Source organism: Phlebotomus papatasi, chromosome 1, assembly GCF_024763615.1.
Source record: "Phlebotomus papatasi isolate M1 chromosome 1, Ppap_2.1, whole genome shotgun sequence".
Classification (NCBI taxonomy): Eukaryota; Metazoa; Arthropoda; class Insecta; order Diptera; family Psychodidae; genus Phlebotomus; species Phlebotomus papatasi.
In genome coordinates this window covers 41,946,494-41,967,775 of record NC_077222.1, presented here as the reverse complement: position 1 = coordinate 41,967,775, position 21,282 = coordinate 41,946,494, and the positions used below count along the sequence as shown (strand labels likewise).

Sequence of the window (21,282 nt, the reverse complement as noted above, 5' to 3'; positions counted from 1 at the left end):
TATTTTATTATTAAAAAAAAAATGCAATCTTATTCCAGGTGGCATCAAATGGGGTAGTGGCATCTTTCGGGGTATCCATCCTACTTACCTGATAATAATATGTTGATAAATCTACATTTGCTTTTTCCTGATAATTATTTTCAGAGTATCTAAATAATGATACTAATCTGCTAAGAATGGGAGGCTTTACTCTTTAAAAATTACATTAATGGTTACAAAAGTTACATAAGGATATCGAAGATACTAAATGGAAACGTTTTATCAAACGAATGATATAGGATTTCGATCATGTGTGATGATTTAAAAAGAGATGAAAAAGAACACTCTCTATGTGGTTGTGTGTCAGAGTTCTCGGTGTCTGTTCGTTATGTGGCCAAATTCAAAAGTGGGATGTTAGGTGTGTACTCGGTGGCCATATAGAAGGAAGACTTCGTGTGTTTGCGCAATCCAGAGAGCAAGAGAGTGTGCCGATGGTATACTCGAGAAGGGTCGAGGCCCGAGCCTCGATGGTGGTGTACTGTTCACATGGACGGTTCTCCGGAGGAGAATCCACCAACACTGGGGTCTTCCACCACTCGCTCATCGCTAGGCGAGTCAGTACTCAGTTGAGTTCAGTCATCGATACGTGGACCGTGAGTGAATTAACGCTCCACTTCCGCTTGGGATTGCAGTGATTTAATCAGGAAGTGTGTAATTTGGTGTATCACGCTGATATTCTTTTTGTTTGTGTGCTCGATTGTCCGGCCAGAGAGGCTGGAGCGGTGCGATGTGGTGTGAAATTGTGGGATGGTGTGATGAACCATTTGTGAAATGCTGAAGGTGATGAGCTCGAGTGTGCGGCCCGCAATTGATTGAATTATGAAAAAGACACCACAAAAGACTCCCGGCGAGGGGAGCTCATCAGCATCATGCACAGTGAATTTGGTGCTATTTGTCCTATGTATCTCATCAATGGGTACCTCATTCTACGCCAACTTCCGCATGTCAATCCTCGAGGATCGCGTGCGAGACATCAATCATCTCGATGATCGACTCACGGTGGTGGAGGCTAAGCTGCAGACACTGCAGCCTAGTGCCTTCATGGAGCCACCCTTCGAGAATGTGGCTAGTGTGGTGAGGAAGCTCTCCTTGGAAGTGGCTGGTATTCAGAGACTGAGACGTGATGTGTCACACTTAAAAGTAACCCGTCAACAGCGTCAAACCGCAATTCAACAAACACCAGATTGTGTCTGCCCCCCAGGCCCACCAGGTATATAAATAATACTATTCAATTTTTTTCCTGCCTACCCAATCCCTTCTCCAAATTTCACATAAAAATGAAAAAGAGTGCAAAAGGGTGAAAATCATTTTCAAAAGCCATCCACAACACTCGGGCAACATTGTCAAATGGCACAGAGAATGGAAAACGAGTGAGAAAACTCAATTCAGAGTTAAGAGGGTGTAAAAGGAATGTGAAGCTTGGGGGGGGGGAGGGGATTCATGGGAAGAAGAAAAAAGAGTCAGTGGAAAACCACAGAAAGAAAAGAAGTGAAAAATTGTCAGACGCGAGACACGTGCTTCAAATGGAAATTTACATTTCCGTCTCGAAAGACGGAACTCTAACATTGCACACATTGTGCTTGAGAAATACAATATATCCTGCCCCAGACTTACTCCTTATCACGATATACCATGAGGGTAAAGGACTAAGTTAAACTCAGTTATAAGGGTTCCCTGAAAGCGCTCTTTTATTCACACACTTTGCTATATACATAAGCCTTTCTTCTTTGGTCTTCATCACACCGGATGGCTTCAATTAGCAACCAATAAAACGATCAAAGCAAATGCCATAGTACTTGACCTCAAGTACTGTCGTGGGATTATTTGCCGTCAGCTCTTGAATTTTTAAGCGGCCACTTGAATTGGAAATATATTTTAAAATGCCGTAGTCGAAACACTGCATCAAGATTGAAACCGTGAATATACATACATATGCAATGCTCCCTTGCTGATGCGTTATATAGACTTACTGAAAATATTTATTTTAAATATATTTTTACTAGGGTCCTGTCCTGCTTCACAATTTCTTGAAATAAAAGTAAAGTAGATATATTTTTTAATGTTAAAAAACTTGAATTATTGCTTGGTTTAGAAAATACATTTCAAAAATAAAAATGATAATGATACCGATTGAGCAATAGAGCAGAGAGTTGTAAGATTGATAATAGATATATAACTAAATTTTTAATAAATTTCAATACGTGATTTTTGTTATTCTATACAAAGACTTTTGGGGATTAAATTTAATTGAAAAGCTGGTTCTGCTTCCCGAAAAACATTCAAGGCTAATTTTAGACAATATACCTTGAGGAGTATCCTCTTTCCAAAGAAGAAAATGTGGTCTTAAAACCAAAAGCTTAGCTATATTTGACTTATACGGGCTTCACACCTAAGCCTTAGCCATAAGGCTTAACTTCTCTAATTTCTTATCAGTCGAAAAGTTTTGGTAAATTTTGACTTAGAAATGGACTATTAAGGGAAAATAATCTATTTAAATCAGAAGAACAAATTAAATTGGTTCCTATTTAGGATCTTGAGACCTTCGAAAATCAGGCTAAACCTCTAGTCTGAAGACGGTCTTAGTTTAGCTTCATGCTTTGGTGGCTGCAATGTTCCTTTAACCCTTTAAGGACGATTGGGTCACCGGTGACCCAAAAATGAAATTTTTCCTACGGCCTTCCAAAGTTGTATTTTGCTCTAAAAAGTTAGAAAAAATTATTTTTTCTGACCCTCAATTTTTGGCCTTCTCGTCCTTAAAGGGTTAAGGGACTAGACCTCTCGCACTAAACTTCTACAGTCCTGGCGACTCTCAGTTACCTCCGACCAGAAACGTAGCATATGTCGCTATCGAAAAGTCCGGCCTATGGGAAGCTCTTTGCGAGTTTTCGTAACACAACTATATGACTTAACTTTTTTTTTAAATTTTCCTTATTGTGCAAGTTTTTCGGAAAATAATGTTTTGGATTGGATATTATGGGTAAATTATCTATTACATCTTGAAAAATTATACAAAACTGAGACCCTTAAGAACTGGGTTAAACCTCCAGTGTGAAGGCTGTGTTAGTTCCATTCTTGATAATTTGGCATCTGGAATACAAATAGTTTTCTTTTGGTAAGGTGTTTGACATACTTAATTTCTTATAGGGGAATGTAGGCATGGTTCGCACAGAGTGAACCTTCAAACGATGCGAGTTTTCTCTTTGTTTGCAAGGAGCTGACCTAACATCTCTTATCTAATTTTATGAGTTTAATAATGTTCTATCTTATGGCTAAGAAATGACGAACTAGCTCTTTGCAAGCAAAGAGAAAATTTGCATTGTTTGAAGGTTCACTCTGTGCGAACCATGCCAACATTCCCCTAACACTTAAGTGTTGATCTTTTTGAAAGGTTTGAATTTTGAATTGAGGATATTGTCAAAGTATCATTTCGTTTACTTGAATCGTTGATGTGATAATTTTAAGAAGGGTCATTTTCATTCAAGTATTGAAGATGAGAAGTATTCACATTTTTTTTAACAATTCCTAAAGGATAGTTTAGGTTGATCCAATTATATAATGGAAAGCTTGATATTATTTGATATTTCGAAAAATCCAATGCACAAGAGAAAGGCTAGACCTTAGGGTAGTTTGCAGATGACCAATAAATATTTAACAAATGGTCTTAAGAAAATTTTCTTAATGAAGAATCTGGAAATCATCGGAAAGTGGCAAATCATTACTTAATGAGACAATTAATTTCATATCGCTTTGTTCTTTACAATGATTATATCCTCCGGGCTTTAAAGAAACATCGGATGCCTGAAACTGTTTCATTCTTCGCAATCGCTTATTCGGCAATATTTTTTTTTGGGTAAATTGACAGAAAATTCTGTTTGAATCTCTACTCTGGATATGATTTTTTTATCAATCTGATTTATCTTTGTTACTAGAATTACTAAAGTTAATTTATATTTTCCATTGTAAATAGTGAAGAGTATGATCTTAAACGAAAGTGGCCATTTTGAAATATTCGACTTCAAAATTTTGAAAATTAATTTTTGGTTTTTAGTAGCGATCCTTTTTCCTTTTCGTTGTCGGTGACCAATTTCAAAAGCTTTTAACGAGATTTATGATTATATTGAGATTTAGTTTTAGACGTACTATTCCGAGTTAAGAAGGTTGACAGGTGTCAAGATTCTCATATTTTTAATAAAAAATCTAAGGCACAATGACATACAGCTTTAGAATGATCTAGTCATAGAGCGTGAATTATTAGGAAACTATTTCGGAATTTTCCGAAAAGGATGGGGGGATGAATCTAACATCATAATCATATTTTAATCACTCTATTGCCGAAAACTGCAAGCTGAGACATCTCTTTCCGTTTTTTCCCTCAACTTTCATTTCTTTTAGAGTTCTTTGTAATACTTGAACTTTTATTAATCAAATTTATTGCATTATGGTTCCGAAAACCTTACTTCTTAATTCTGAAATATGTCTCCAATGCCTTAAATCTTTGCATGTGGTTCTGAAATCTGATTCGTATGCTCTGGTAAAAATCTTTATTTTTTAAGTGTCAAACCTGTTACAAAAAAGAAATTGTAATTGTAAACGAATTAAACGTCTAGTAATTGTAAACGAATTAACTTCAGAGGACCTTTTAAAACTTTAAATGCAGAAAAAATTTCAAGTAAGACTAAGAGATTAACACAAAACCTACCAAAACCCGATCAAATTGACCGGTTTAAACGCTTTTTAAAATTAACACGTATTTAAACGGTACAATGTCAGTATCAATTTCTTAAAATATGCATGTAATATATTTTTCAATGTTTAAATTTTATTTTTTCTTCTTTTCCAAGAAAAAAATTTTCGGTATTCTACCCTACCGCGGTCTCTCGTTTGACCGAGTGAGCTAGAAAAAGGACCAAAAACGGTCGGTAGATTTAGTATGAAGCATCATTAGCATTTAATTCATAATTAAAAATATTTAATGTAACACTAAATAATATATTTGACTCAAATTCATTTAACCATTTTTATCTATTACAGTTAGAGGGATAATTTGAATTATCTATAAACAGTTTAGGATATATAATAAAAAATGTTTAAATAGTTCTGCCACCATTTTATGACTAATCGGAAAATAATAATTTTAATCTGGATTTAATACGACTATTTTTTTAAAGATACAGTTTTAATCAATTTTATTTGTTTTGATATTGATTAATTAGAACTTACTGATATCAGTTAATAGATAAAATCATCAAAGAATATTAAAATCAATAAATCCTAAAATAGATAGTCTGGTTCAAGAAATTGCGCAATGTAACATCTAGAACAAACATTAATCAATCTCTGTTATAAAACTAAATTTTCTGCAATCGAGGCGTTCCTTACTACTATTGCTTTGTTCCATTTCCAAAACCCAGCATTTTCTCTGACCTTTCGATCCACTACTTTCCAGTATTACTCTTAGGATTAGTGCATCATTCATTAATCACGGCAATTGAATGCAATGATTCCGAGAATCAATCTATGATTGACTCAGTCCAGACACACGCAGGGTATCAATTGTGGGGTATATTGTATTATTTATTGAGTGCGCCAGGATTTTCCGGATATATTCTATATATATTTGTTCTGAATGTACTTTCTGTTTGTTCAGGATTTTTGAGTTCAAGACAACTTTTGAGGAAATTCATGGAAGTCTCTGAGGTACATTTATGAATTTAGAAGGAATATTGTAAGTTTATGTGTTGGGTAGAGTTTACCTTTTCAGTGGATTACCACTGATTCACCGACTAAATCATGTCACAGTGGGGTGAAAGAAGGTGGAAAATAATAGAGGGAAAGCAGTGAATTTTCCGCAATATGTTGCACTAAATATTTCTGTTTCATGCATCACCAGAAGACCAACATGAAATTTTAACACCGTTCATGTTTCTTCAGTATTAGACGGGTTATGCTGTATTTGTGGATTTTAGCAAAGTATAATTAAAATTTTGATGGTGTAATTTGCTCCGTGTGCTGGGTATGTGAGTTATGGGATTCATTTCATCCCAACCTCGTGCGCTTATTTATAACTATGCTTTTAATGTGAGCATTGTTTTGACAAATTGCTATTCTTGTTTCATAATTACTTTATGCAGGATATTGAAGATATATAGTACATCATAGTCACCACAATTGACTATATTTATTCGTCTTGGGTGTTTTATTCTTTTCCAAAATCAACTACTGGAAATTGTTGGCGATTCAATGGTTTGAACTTATTTCGATTTTATGGGGTATACTGCTATGCCATATAAAATCTACCAAGAAGATATAAAACAACAATGGTCATGCACCCACGCTGTACTTAAAATATCAATGGCAACAATAGGGTTGGCATTTGGACAACCATCCAATATATATCATAGTAAAGTGTCTTTTATTGTGTGAAATGATCCAATAAATAATATTTATTTAGTTTAAGTTGGGATTCAATGAGGGAAAAAATGTGAAATGCCCAACCCATTCACAAATGCATGATGGCAAATGAATAATTCGGCTCTCCAAAAGCCTCTGAGCATTTTTGATTTATTGGACGGGAGTGCTCAAAAAGCTCTTCTTTCTTGGCCGCCGATTCACCAACAATAAATTCCATCTGAATACAATTTTCATTACCACGCAAATACCTCACGATTCATCATCTCAATGCACGAGATCCAATGCCAGAGACATCTCGCCACTTTCCGAAGGCCTGGGATGAATTTTGCTATATAGAGAGGATGTAGCACAAAAATATTCTAATTTATCCATTCTTGGGATCTTCATCATTTCACCTGGGTTATCTTTCACGTCTATTTTTCACGCCTCTGGGCTCCAAAAGATGAATAGCCATCAAAAAGACATTAAAGCTGTGACACGTCATGATACTCTATCTCACATTGCATTTTTTACAGCACCACTCTCCTGCATCGGGAATTCATCTCATAAAAGTCTCTTCAGCATTAATGACCCACTATTGTTAGTTTTAAAGTCATATTTCGGTCTGTATGTACAGTTTTATTTGCATTCCCAGCGCACTTCAATGTCATTAAATGCATCTCTTGGGGGTAATTTTGCTTTTTTATCGCTGCAGTTGTACATCAAATTTCTTTTCTCCATTGCATAAATTTTTCATATGAATTTTTTTAGGAGTTTTTCTTATGATAGGAGAAGGAATGTCCCAGGGAGTAAACGAAATCACGTATTATGCTATTGTGCGGAAAAATGCTCTGAATTTTAAATCTTTCCTTTTCTTTTGAGCACTAAAGGTATATCATTTGTGACTTTTGTTTTAAATATTTGGCATAAGAGAACTTATGATAATGGATACTATAGTAATAAAGTTAAATCCATCTTAAAATAAAGAATAAAATTCATAGAGTGCATCTAGTGCTAATTTCTTAAACTTTTATGTTCTTGAAAGTTGTTTTGATAGCTTATCTTTGGGAATAATTTATTTAAAATTTGTTTGCAGAGGGCAATAAAAGAAAATAGCATACAAATATAATTCTTGAGCGAGATATTGGAAATTAAATCTAACGAAATATTATTATGCATGCAGCAATTATTGTATACGACTTTTATTGCATCATCAATTTTTTATAAACAGTTATTAGCATAGTAGACAGATTTTGTCTTTTTTTATAGCATAACCGTCTGCGACGAAAATTCCTTTTGAAGTGCCAAATTTTTTTATTTTCTGTTTATAATCTCCAAGTCTAAATATTTACTTGAAATCACATGTAGGCCGTGTAATCATCAAAGACTTAGGGTAAGTGTGCCAAATTTCGGCATAGTTGTATGCAAGCGCCAAAGTCTCAAGTTTGAAATGTAATATCTTTAATAGAAATTTTTTTTTTATTCCTTCTACTTAAGAAGTGTTGCTTAGAACCTTGTAGACAGTTTATCGTCTTTATTTACTCTAGAATCATTCTTAATACATTTTAAAATGAATAAATATGTAGACATAGCTTTGGTGCCCTATTTCGGCCACCTTCATTCTCATAGTACCTTGCCCTTCAGGAATTCTTCATCTCGTTTGTCGAAGCTACATTTTTGTTATTCTTTTGCATTGTATAAGCTGTAGATTATGTAAAATCTAAAAATTCATGGAAATACGAGGAACAAAAAAGGTGGCCGGAATTGCAAGCTGGCCGGAATTTGGCACACTTACCCTAATAGTGTTTTCGAAAAAATACGAATATTGTAAAAAGTTTAATTGTTTTAAATTAATTTAAGACAAATTTTACTAAACCGAATGATGAAAGCAGCGAAATATTAAGAATATTTATTCATGCTTTTGTATATCGTTTTTAACTTTTTTCTTAATTGAAAAATATAACCTTTTGTAATGATAAAACCAAAATATTTTGTTTTTCTATTTTAATATTTGGATTTATAAGAAAAAGTAAAAAAAAAGAAAAAAAAATATTTTGATCTGTAAAAAATCAATTTCGTTCAGTGAATTACGTAGAATTGATCAAAAATTACTTTAGATCATAGCTTATGTGTCCAAATAGTTCTTAAATTTTTAGTTTTCTCTCTTCCAATAATATTTTAGATGAATTTAAAATTTAAGTTTTATGGCGCTGACACCCCTTTTCAATTTAGTAAAATTCAATTAATTGCAATTTTACATCTTACTCTTTCAAACTAAAATTATATGTTTTATTTCTTTCTGTGAAATGAAAATTTGAATTTGAATTTCATTTTCAATTTCAATTTCAAATTTCATTTGATAAAAAGAGACAACTATATCTGATTTGAGTTTAAAAGAGTAAGAGATGGAATTTCAGTCGATTAAATTTTACTCAATTGAAAAGGTTTGCCAGTTTGAATTTAATTTTTTCTCTAATGCCTTCAACACACCTTCTAGCTCTATCAAAATTCGCTTCCCTTCCTTTCTCAAATGATTTGCATATCTGTTTCACTCTTTCGGTCTCAAAATTCGACTGAACAAAATTTTATTTGGTGTCATGTTCAAATGAAGAAGAAGAGTTCGAGAAAAAGAGTTAGTCGTATGCAAAGCGTGTGAGAAAGAAAGAGATTCGAATTTCGACTTCATGGAATTTTGCTGATCTAAAAGGCATGCCGGCATGCCGGAGCCATAGGAAACTATTTTATCCTTTCTAATCCGGTTGACATTTTGTTTACATTTATCTAGGATGGACATTTACAAAAAAAGAGCTGTTTCACCTGCTTGAAGAGCATGAAGAGCCATTTTAGAGGAAAATCACAGTCGTGTCAAAATTTGCACTTAGATAATCTCTAAAGTGTTTCTGAAAATAAATCCACTAACAGTAATTTTTTAATCTATTTTCTGAATATTTCAAGGATTAGAAGGAGCAAGCTAGCGCGGAGAAACATTAGGGAAATGTTGGCATGCTTCGCACAGAGTGAACCTTCAAACAACGCAAATTTTCTCTTTGTTTGCAAAGAGCTAGTTCGTCATTTCTTAGCCATAAGATAGATAAAATTATTAAGCTCATGAGACGAGATGAGAAATGGTAAGTCAACTCTTCGCAAACAAAGAGAAAATTCGCATCGTTTGAAGGTTCAATCTTTACGAACCATGCCCACATTCCCCTAATGGCCCCTACACACTATGAGAAATTTCTTAAAAAAATGTCTTTAAAGAAAATTTCCCTTATCCTTGTAGGCAGAAATGTCAGAATTTAAAAAAGGCAATTTTTCACGAAAATTGCTTCTAGTGTGTAGACACCATAAAAGGTTGCCTCAACGATCCCTTGATCAACTTCCGTAGATCATATTTCTTTATATTTTGCCATTAACTGAGTTACTGAATAAGTGACCGACCGACAGATGAATAGCTTTATGCAATTGTTTTTAACCTTCAGAGCTAGGGCAGAATAACCCAATTTAGAACATAATTCAAATGGGAAATCTTCACAACTACATATGGGAAAGTGGGGCTTCTTTGAATTGGGGTACTTTAGAAAATGGGATTTTTTCCTCTATTTTCAAAAGAAATTGAGGCTTTTCAAAATGTAATTTAGCTTCATAATTGGTTTGTCGAGCTAAATCATATCATAGTGGAGTCCATTTCCTTTTAAAAGTAAGAGAAAAAAACTCTTATTTTCAAAATTACTCCAATTCAAGGGTGACCAATATGTCCCATGGAATTTTTGTATAATATAATGTAATGTATACAGAATTTTTCTTTAATAAACACAATATTAAATTTCTATTTAGAGGAAATTGGGGCAGTAGTAAACACGGGGTAGTTGTAAACACTGTGATATTTTTAGTTAGATAACATATTTAAGACGACAAGGCCTATACGAATATATAGTATAGGGATTCTTGTTCCCTGAATATATAATTGGCATAAGTCCAAGAAAAGTAGACAAGAAAATCAGTGTTTACAGCTACCCCGTGTTTACTACTGCCTCAGTTTCCCCTATATAATTTTATCGTGTCACAATCTTACTATTTGATTCTTTGAACTCTAAAATCGAAATTCTATTGATATTGGTAAGTTATAATTAGAAATGTTTTAATGTGAATTAGGTTGTAAATTAGGTTATTCTGCCCTAAGCAAAATATGTCAAATTATGATCCCATTTGAAGGTGGAAGCGATTATTTATGAAAGCATGGAAAAATTAAGGAATATGTTATATAGCTTTCTTTCTCTCTCTCGGTTAAGGCGGTATAAAATTTTATTGGGATAATGCGTTAACGCATGTTTGAAATACAGTTTGAAAGGGAATGCTGGTCCTTAAGTGCCCAGAAATCAGCCTCCTAATAGTGAAAAAGCCATCATAGAGAAACACGCAATTACATTAATCTCAATCTCGGTCTATTGGAAAATTATAAGGGCCCTTACTGAACGAAAATCCAAATTGATGGAGAGCCCATAAGTGAGCAACATTTGAGGATATAGATAAAAATTGAATGAGTGTCTTTCCTAAGAGGGTTGAGTCCCTTTTATTGCTGGTTCCAACTCCTCTGGTTAAACACATGGACAACAAATTCATCAAATTATTATTTATCCTTCAGTCTATTGCGTCTGCATCCCCTCTGGCTGTTGCAGATATGTTGGGAGAGTTTATTTAACATTTCATTGAGTGTCTAGAAATACTTGACAAAAATTGCTGTTGCAAAAGTGAGATAGACATTTGGGGTTGGTATATTGTAAATGTTCCCTTAATGAACTGGAAAGTGGATTGAGTTTCAGTTTTGTCACTGGAACCCTGACTTACCCCAAAAAACTGACTTATCCCAATGTATGTGCTATTTGTTGGAGTGAAATCCAAAAAGAGGAGTTGAAAATGATTCATTTCGACGCCGTGCGACAAAACCAACCCTTCGACAGGCCACAATGAGGGTGGCGTGAGGTCGAGAGAAAAAAGGGTTGAAACTCTACGGCAAACAAAGGGTTGGTATTCTCGTTAAAGTGATTTATCATTTTTAATACTCTCGATGGACTGTAGATTTTGCGCAACAATGCTGTGATTCTCTTTCATCAGCAGTCCAAAAAAAAAAAAATGATGTCCGGACATAAGTCCTTCGAGCGCCATCCACCAATTTCCGCGTGTTCGTAACCAATACTTCGATCCATCAATAGGTGCTGTGTGAATCCGGAAAAAGTCACGTCTTAATTTATCCGCCAGCCGATCAATAAATCACACCACAAAAAGTCCCTCAAACCCACGAGATTTCTTTTCTTCCACTGCCTCATCTCTCAATTCAATAGAGAGCCCATCCCAAGTTCCCAAGGTCCTGGAGAAAAGACGAAGAGATTGAACAAACTTTGTCACTTTTTTCAACGTGTGTTTTTTTTTCATCCAAAAAGTCACATAGGGTGAATGTTAGAGAAATACACAAAAAGATCCCCCAAACAAATCCCCCAGGTAACACTGGCAAGTGAGTGAGAAAATCACCGGAAAATGTCTATCACGCTGATACCCTCATTTTTCCCACACTCTCCTTTGGTATAAAGATACTTTAACGCTTCATACAGTTTTTAATCGAGCCCTTCATCCGCGGATAAAACTTTCTCTCATCAAATTTCGACGAGGAGATCTCGATAAAAATGTTCAATTAAACTTTTATCCATTTTAATTTCATCTCCATCGTCGTTGTAATTTTTTTTGCTGTGCTTTTGATAGCTTTAGGGGTGAATAATTTGAAAAAATGATGGGAATTTTGCGTTGTCTTGAATTATGGTTTGTATTTTTTTGGTTTATGTTAGTTAAATTTCAACATTTGTCAATTCTATTTGAATATTTGCGCATGCGAAAATACTAGAACTAGATTTTCTACTTATTTTTTTTATGTTTGCTAATTTTTGATTTATTAATAAAAGTTTGAAAAGAAATATAATAATAATAATAATTTATTGATTGATGCCCAGGTTACATAATTAATATAACAAACAGGACTATACAATAAATATATTGTTATAAGATTTATAATTTAGAGTCAAGAAACACGGTAGGGGAAAGTGCCCACGCTTGATACCATTGGAAGCTTCGTAATGACTAAATTTTTCCTATGTTTTTCAATAAACGTGACTCCGCTATATATTTTAAAAATTGGCCACTTTCTCATAGTTTTTAAAATATGGTTTCGATCTAGTTCCCGGCAAGTGGCCTTCAAAGTTGAAGCCAATTTCTTACTTTCATATACAAATGCGTATGGGAATTTTTCTGCACTCATGATTGTTATGCTAAATATTTAAAAAGTGAGAAGTTTTTCCGTATTATGAGATTCCTTTCCGTATGGAGGGATAAATATACTAAATTTTTGTTTAAATAAATTTTTTCCATGGAGCACTGTGAGCTGAGTCTGAGATCAATTTAGGAATTGGCTTCAAATAGCTCCATATAAAAAGGCCAACTTGCCAGGCACTTGGTTTTGATGAGTCACATTATATTGTGAAACATAAAAAATTTAGTCATTACGAAGCTTCCAATGGTATCCTCTTACGACGCGCGACGTATCGGAGACTAGTTATCTCCTTCCTCAGGTATATGTAGTTATGGGGAAGTTCTAGTTATGTTCTGAGGTTAGGTTCGGTTTGATACAAAACTTTCGGTGTCTAACCGAATTACTTATAGGACACACAGACCTTAAATCGCGGACATATAACAAAATGATGATCAGAGTTAGGAAAGGTGATGTGGAGGGGAATTCTGTAACGTTCTGGCAATGCCATATGACAAATTGGGTTTGAATCTTAGGAGAGCTTTTTCGAAAATGCGATTCTATAGCCGTGGCATTATCATTTCAGCTCACGTGGCATTGTCAGAAGTCACATATTTCAGATTTCTGACAATTCAAATGACAACGAATTTTGTTAAACAAATCAACCAAGACAGACTGTATTTGCATAATATCACTAAGTTAAGGCATTTCATTTGAAAAATCAGTGAAAAGCATTTTCGAACTCATATGATATGACAAAAAAAGCTCGATTGGCATTGTCAAGTTTCGAACTCACGCGTGACAATGCCACGAAAATTACAGAATTCTCCTACTGGAGGGGAATTCTGTAACGCTCTGGCAATGACATATGACAAATTGGGTTTGAATCTCAGGAGAGTTTTTTCGAAAATGCGATTCTGTAGCCGTGACATTGCCATTCAGCTCACGTGACATTGTCAGAAATCACATATTTGAGATTTCTGGCAATTCAAATGACAATGAATTTTTTTTAAACAAATCAACCAAGACAGACTGTATTTGCATATCACTAAGTAAAGGCATTTCATTTAAAAATCAGTGAATATCATTTTCGAACTCATATGATATGACAAAAAAAGCCCGATTGGCATTGTCAAGTTTCGAACTTACGCGTGACAATGCCACGAAAATTACAGAATTCCCCTACTGATCAGTTGAAGAATGTCCCAATCTGCAAATATTGCATTATTTTTAAATTCTTAGCAAAAATCCTTAATACTGAATATTATTTCTTGTTCGAAAGAAAGACAGCGGAACTTAAACGTAAATAGAGTAAAATTGGGAAAAAATTGTTTGCGAATGCTTGCACTTTCGAGATATGTCAATATTCTTATGGAATAGATTTTCAAATGTCTTATAACAAAATTGTATAATCTCCGTTAACTCTGTCCGGACTGGAACATATCCTGTAAGCCAATTTCACGATTTTTTGGTCAAAGAAGAAAAAAATTGCGAAAGAGTTAATTTATATTTAAATAAAATATTTTAAATCTTCATTCCCGATTCCATAGGAGACATAATCGTAAGCGCAGTCTTAGGAACTTTCAGCAGTAATGTAAAGTTTACTGGATTCGACTTACATATATCTTAAATTTTAGAAAATTTCTAGTGATCTAAAACGGATTAACGTGAGACACTTATATCGTAAAACGAGCGTTTTACCGCTTAACCATTAGAGCGTGTCAAAGCTTTCTACCTAAATTTAAAACAATAAGAAGAATAAAATCATAAAGTTGACCCGTTTGTTATGTTAATTTAATTTTATATGGTTTTTTTCTTCATTCGGGTTTACTTAGCAACCCCTCAGTCGCATCAGAAACATTAAATTACTTGAAAAAGAAGAAAACCAATGATATCGGGTGGTATCTATAAATCTCTTGAAACTGGCAATGCCATGAAACCGATGACATGTTAGCTAAAGTAGATAGAGCATAATACGAAAAAATATGCAAATTTTTGCATTATTCAGACATCTCTGACTTAAGCTATGAATATCATTACAGACTATGATGCATAGTCCGCTAAGAGCTTCTAAAATGCAATGATATTTATTAATGCTCTTTGAGCAATAAAATGAGAAATCATCAATCATCCATGGGTTGAAATTTCTCTCAATCTCTGAGTACATTATCTTCAGCTGAAGATGGAAAATTGCAGTGGTTTTGGGATGTTTCTGTTAATTCTCTGTTCCATCCATCGATACAACGGAACACTTTGCCATTATTCACATAATCAATTTTATATAATTCACCAATATATATCCTCATGACGATGATGTTGTCACTCGGCATTAGTCGTTTATTTTACTTCCCTCTGCAAGATGGTGATGAATGAGGAAAAGTTGAAAAACTATTGCAGATAAAAGACGTCTTACAGCTTCTACTCATTCCATACTTTTAGCTCCCCAATCGGCTTGACACCATATTTATTTCTCGCAGGGTCTTTTCTTTTCACACTCCTTGCTAGTCACCCTAGGTTGTTCTCCTTTTTTGCTCACCGTGCACTTTATCACAAACTTCCAGCCAAGTGATTTCAGCCAAAATGGTGAGCCACCCATCTACCCCAATATCCCCCTGCCCAACCACCTCTGTCCGCGTGATATTTGTATTCACTCTGACGTTTGATGTATTGTATATTGAACTTTACTCTCCCACGTCTGACAAAGAGCATGGTTCTGTGGCTCTATTTTTTTTTCTCTTTTAACGCCCACCCCCTAGCTCCAGCATCTTCTGTTCGTCTCCAATTCCATGTCACCCATTCATGCTCTCATTGATGTTGACTTGGGTGGTAAAAAAGAAACGCCCAGGGAGGGACAATGGAACAGAATAGAGGGATGAGGTGTCGTGCCACCATATCATCAGTCTGCCCCAGGAAGACGTTCTCAATTTCAGGGAGAGGGATGAGAAGCCAATTTACATTTTATTGTCATCATTATCATTTTCATACGATCAAAAGTGCACTTGTACTACACAATAAGAATTATATGCACAGTCATTCTCATATGATTAACTATATTTTAACACAATTTACGGGGTGAAATACCAGGTTATACAGTAATCGCAGTTACATACATACATTTTGGTCCCTGAGCAATATTTAGACAGAGTTGAAAGGTTTTGCATTTAAAGAGTACAGAGATAAAGCTTGGGATAAGCTTTGATTTAAAATTGGGTATTATGTAGATTTATATTACAAAAGATTGTAATGTCTTTACGAGTTTGTGATTATTCGTCCATCGCCGTCTTAGTGTCATTTTGCCTGATTTTGGGTATACAATGGTTTATCACCGATTAAATTGATTCATAATTATAAATTAATTCCGAGCCAGAAAATTGATTAAGAAGTGTGCATGATAGAATGTTTTCGACATTAGTAACATGCTTACACACAAATAAAAAGGGATATTTGAGAGATATTTCGGATTCGAAATTTAAATACCTTTCCAAAAAATTCAAATTTAACCAAATCGATTAAGAAATGAGCCTTCGAAAGTGATTGATTTTTAGCCTTTTAGAATTCGAAATGGCAATTTTTTCGGTCATATATTTTGGTGAAATGTTCGCCTAGGGTACCTTTAAAACATATCCGAAAATGAAAAAGATATAGTGCTGCTGTTTGGCGGATTCATCTCCTTGGGTACATAACGAACGTCGTTCTCCTCGTACCATTCTTGGGTTGCTTTTCAGTAATGACACGACGCCAAATCTAGCCAGAAGATCGGGGTTATGTCATAGCATTCGTACAGAGGCAACAGGCATTTTTGGAGGCACTCCGTGATGTAAATTGACGAGTTCATGTTGCCCTGCATGAAGAACGCCTTGTTCTGACATCCACATGAGTAGATTGCCATCCAAACCGTGCATTTTTTGGAAACTTATCATAATTTTTGTACCTGTACTTTTTCTTACATTCTGTGCGAGACTTTACGATGTAATATTGCTGTCCTGGTAATTGTTTGAAGTCTCCTTTTACGTATGTTTCATCATCCATCAAGATGCATCCACTAAAGCCAGACATCATCTTATCGTGCAGCCTTTGAGCTCGTGTTTTATCTGACTGACTTTGTGCATCCATGCGATGAGGGGCTGATTGGGCCTAAAAAGTCTTCAGTCCATTCCTCTGTTTGATTTTGTGCACAAGACTAGAACATTTAAGTTTTTCAGCCATATCCTTCACAGATGTCGAAGGATTGTTCTTGTAGCGCATGATTATACCTTTTTCTCCAAATCTCGATCTCCAATACCCCGATACTTTCCACATCCAGGATTTTGGGCAATGGTTTTACTGTCGAAGAATCAACCTCCGGACGGTCTGGCGTGAGGTATTTGTGAGTGTTCTAATGTCCGCGTAATTGATTCCAGGATTTTTTAGATACGTCTACACAATCAGTTCCCTTATCTTATTCATTATTATTTCGTATCTCAGTGAAAAATGAACAGAATTTGATGAGAGTTTCACCAAAAGAAAGGTAAAAACACGTGTTACAATGTTTACATACAACGAAAATGCGAAGCTAGTAACTTCTGTCATAAAAATATCAAATAATTTGGAAAAATTTTATCGCGGACACGCTTTAACAGATAGAAAGATAATAAGAACCGAGAAATGGACGTATTTAACCTTTCTATTCCTTCTTTAGGAATTAGGAAAGTGGTTGAACCTCCAATATTAAAACCGTTTTGCAATTGTCAGGGTGAAGTTTATTTAAGAATACAATTAATCAAATGTAAGACCAGTGTGAGTCAGTTGAAATCGATTAATTAATTATTTTAATCATTTATTAATAATTATATTCTTCCTTCAAAATATTTCTTGCACAAGATCTCCATTTGGAAAAATTTACATCTAGTATATCATCAATTCTGGTATCAGACAAAAACAGGAGGAGAACAACATGCGAGATTAAAAAAAGGCATTTTTTCACGACAATCATTCATTTATCATCTCTGTGTGGCATCAATTTTATGAAATATGACAGTCTCGTGTTTACCCAGGACGAAACATGGTGTAAGAGATGCCCACAAGTCCACAGAGAATATTGTGGGCAAGAAATCATATCGCGTCCCCGAGTTTTCATCTTACATGTCACTGAACATGGTATTCTGACATACATACATTTCTTCTCCAGTACACTTCTTGGACACTTATCCCAGCGCATTTATTGGGAAAATATTTAAATTGTATATTTTTTTTAGACAATATTTGTTGCCTTTGTCGCCTTCTGGTCCGATATAACATAAATATGCTTAATATTGTCATATGCTCTCATCGATATTCAACTGACGAAGTCTCGTGAAATAAATTCAGTTTTGTGGGTTCCGAAGGTGCTTTATAATAAAACTTCGTGAGTGAATTGAGATGAAAAGTGAAAGAGGTCTTGTCAATTTTGTCTTGATGTATAAATTTATACAGATGAGTTCAGAGACCTTTCAACCTCTTGCCGAAGACTAAATTTCTTGGACAGAGTCATTAATCAGTCATTAATTATTCCAGGTTGATAATTGAGTAAAAGGAAAGACGTTTAAATTAAATGCTTCGCAAGTTGACGAACACCACTTGAAAAGTTGTAAGTCTTTATGTCTCTGTGAGCTCACCTTTTCAGTTGGAATGAACAAGGAAAAAAATTCTCCGATGGTGAATCATGAAAAGGAATTTATTTAATCTTCCTTTTTTTTCTATCCTTTCAATTTCAACCCTACATGCTCGCCCCGAAAGCAATATTAAAGGGTAAATAAAATACTCTGTGGGAATAGTAATTTGTAACTGTCACATTGAATAACATTTTCTTTTTATAGAGACTTTTCACTCACATTTCCTCACAAAAAATATATCCTCTCTTCTTAACTTTTTTATAGTTAAAAATGATGATAAAATGAAGGCAATGTTTTCATTTCAAAAAGCATTAATTTGCATTAAAAGGCACTCTTCCCCAAGGATTTTTTCCCCGTATCTAAATAGCTTTGAGTTGCTCAACATATCATATACAAGAGATTTTATTCGACAAGGAATTTTAGGTAAAATATTGAAGTAGTGTGGTTGCTTCGGAACAACTTTAATATGCTTTTACATTGTTACACAGAAGTTTCTGAAATCTAATTTCCAATTAATTTATGCTAACCTGATGATTTTTCGAGATAGAACCTACATTTTATTTAAGTGATTTATTTCAGTTGGAATTATCTATTCGATTTGTGATTGAAATTTGTAAAGTTAGGTTTTTGAAGTTGATTCGATGACGTCAATGATTAGTATTTCATCACTAAAAATTTTGAATATCAAATGTTTATTTCTACTCTGGATTTTCATACTCTAGATTTATTTCGGATTTTGTCAAAGATCTTTCAAAGTAAAAGTTTCAGTGTTTTCGAGTTTATTAAAATTGGCCTGTATCCTCTTTCCTGATTCGATGATTCGCAATTTGTTTTCGGATAGTTACAATATCTAAATCAATGGAGTTTGTAATGCTTCAGCGTAAAGAATTTAAATTCAGTGACCGTTAAGACGTGTGTTTCAAAGTGGCTCCCTGGGCCTCGATATTAGGTTAAAATTTATCTTTTTAAGACAATTCTTCTATTAATCTGTAAGAAATTAATTCCAAAATATGAATATTTTATCCCCTGTATTTCTAACACTACCCAGAAAGTACCCATGCTTCGTATGATCCCAAGCTTCGTAATGACCAAATATTGCCTATGTTTCACAATAAATGTGACTCGTCGCATCCTCATTTTAAAAACAGTTTTTAAAATATATTACGGAGTCAGATTTATTCAGAAATATAGGAAAAAATTAGTCATTACGAAGCTAGGGATCGTACAAAGCATGAACACCTTTCCATCTTCCATATACTCAGGATTTTGGCGTTCGGGATTTTGGCGTTCGGGATTTTGGCTTTCGGGATTTTGGCTTTCGGGATTTTGGCTGCCACCGACTTTTTGCTATTTGAGGAATTTCTGGTCAACAATTTTCGTCTGTGTATTTCCATATTGCTATCATAATTGCATATATGTATGTGTGATGAGAAAGTTACGACAATTGCTCCAATTGCTGATCCAATAGAAGATATTAGAATCTTACAATATTCAATATACAGAAATTAAGATTACTATTGAAGGATAAAGGATTAAAGCTTAAGGTTTCCAGTATTAAGATCTTTTCGACTAGATTCAAAATTGACGACTACTTAAAAATATTTGACGATTAAATTTCTAATTTTAGTTTATTTATAATGAGGAAATTTTGAAAGAATTAGGTCACCATCAAATGTATTGAATGCTGAAATGATCTTTCTTAATCTGACTTTCGGGGTGTCTGACTTTCAGCACTGTCCGATTTTTGACAAATACCCTGTAAGCTTAAAACTTAAAGATTTCGGCATTTTTTTTTAACTAATCTGAAATTTTACGCAGATTACTTACCCAGTTTTTAGATCTGAATTAAGGAAAATTAATTCATTGAAACTTATTCAAAATTAAGGTGTTTATTACAACAGTATTTTATACTTTGTAATTAAATGCCATCCAATATCCAAATAGGGTGAATTAGAAATCTAGAGGTAGCAAGAAGAGCAGGAAATCCAACGAGGATGGCACAAAAGAAGTGACTGAAGATGAGAGCAAACATTTTTGGAGGATTAAAATTCAATGAAAAGAAATGAAAATGGTGTGAAAGATGACTCCGAAGGTGTGATTGAAAAGGAATCAAATTGAATTTCCAGTGTAGAGGTAAACTTACGACTGAGCTGTAATCTTGATGATGCCATTGAAGGTTGGAGGAAATGTGTTTGTCGATGGAATGCATTGGGCCATTTGCTATATTATTCTTCATCGTAATGAATTCTATTGAATTTGAGGGGTTTACATATATAGAACATCCAGCTTCTTTCGATACACACATATTTGATTGGATTTTCATTCTGAGACCTAGCTTCCTCTCCATTCCCCTACCCCCATCCCACTGGGGACTAGTCCCACGCAAAAATGCCACGTTCAATTTTGAGAACATGCCTCTGATGGTTTTCCCCATCCGGGAAATACTCTGACACATATGGAGTCATTCCCACACATCATTTAAATAATTTCCTATGGCAGAGAGATGAGTTTCCTCCTCGACACCACGAGTTTTGGCAACCCCCAGAAACCAAACTGTTCACCCCAAAAACCCATCCTTCTTACCATGAACAGTCTTTTACGTTTTTGCTATCCCCGTTTCGGTTTCAATGGAAAACGACTCAGATGGAAAATGTGTTTGCCACCACCAGGGAAATTATTGCCACTTCTTCGGAGGCAGTACTGAAGGAAGGAGAGGAAAAGTTTACAACCACTCGTACCAGTATTCTTTGGACCGCAAAAACTGCCAACTCCCACGTCACTTTTTCCAAGTTCCGACGAGAGTCAAATGTGTGTGATTTGCATAGCAGAAAGTTAATGATGCGAATTGTTTAATGCTGTTTTATTAGACACATTTTACCATGAGAGCATGTCTTGTGACCAAATCTTTATGATGAAGAATTAAAATTATTA

The 21,282-nt window shown here is 34.5% G+C and overlaps 1 protein-coding gene across 2 annotated transcripts in view; it reads left to right on the top strand.

The window, feature by feature from the left end:
• The first annotated feature begins 545 nt into the window (after window positions 1-545).
• Window positions 546-21,282, top strand: part of LOC129799755 (collagen alpha chain CG42342-like) — a 52,443-nt gene continuing 31,706 nt past the window's right edge. Inside the window, exon 1 of one of the 2 annotated variants that reach the window (XM_055843952.1) lies at window positions 546-1,249. In XM_055843952.1, the coding sequence (XP_055699927.1) occupies window positions 859-1,249 (391 nt within the window). In that variant the 5' untranslated portion in view covers window positions 546-858. The remainder of the gene's footprint in view (window positions 1,250-21,282) is intronic. The other variant, XM_055843951.1, reaches the window with a different exon arrangement.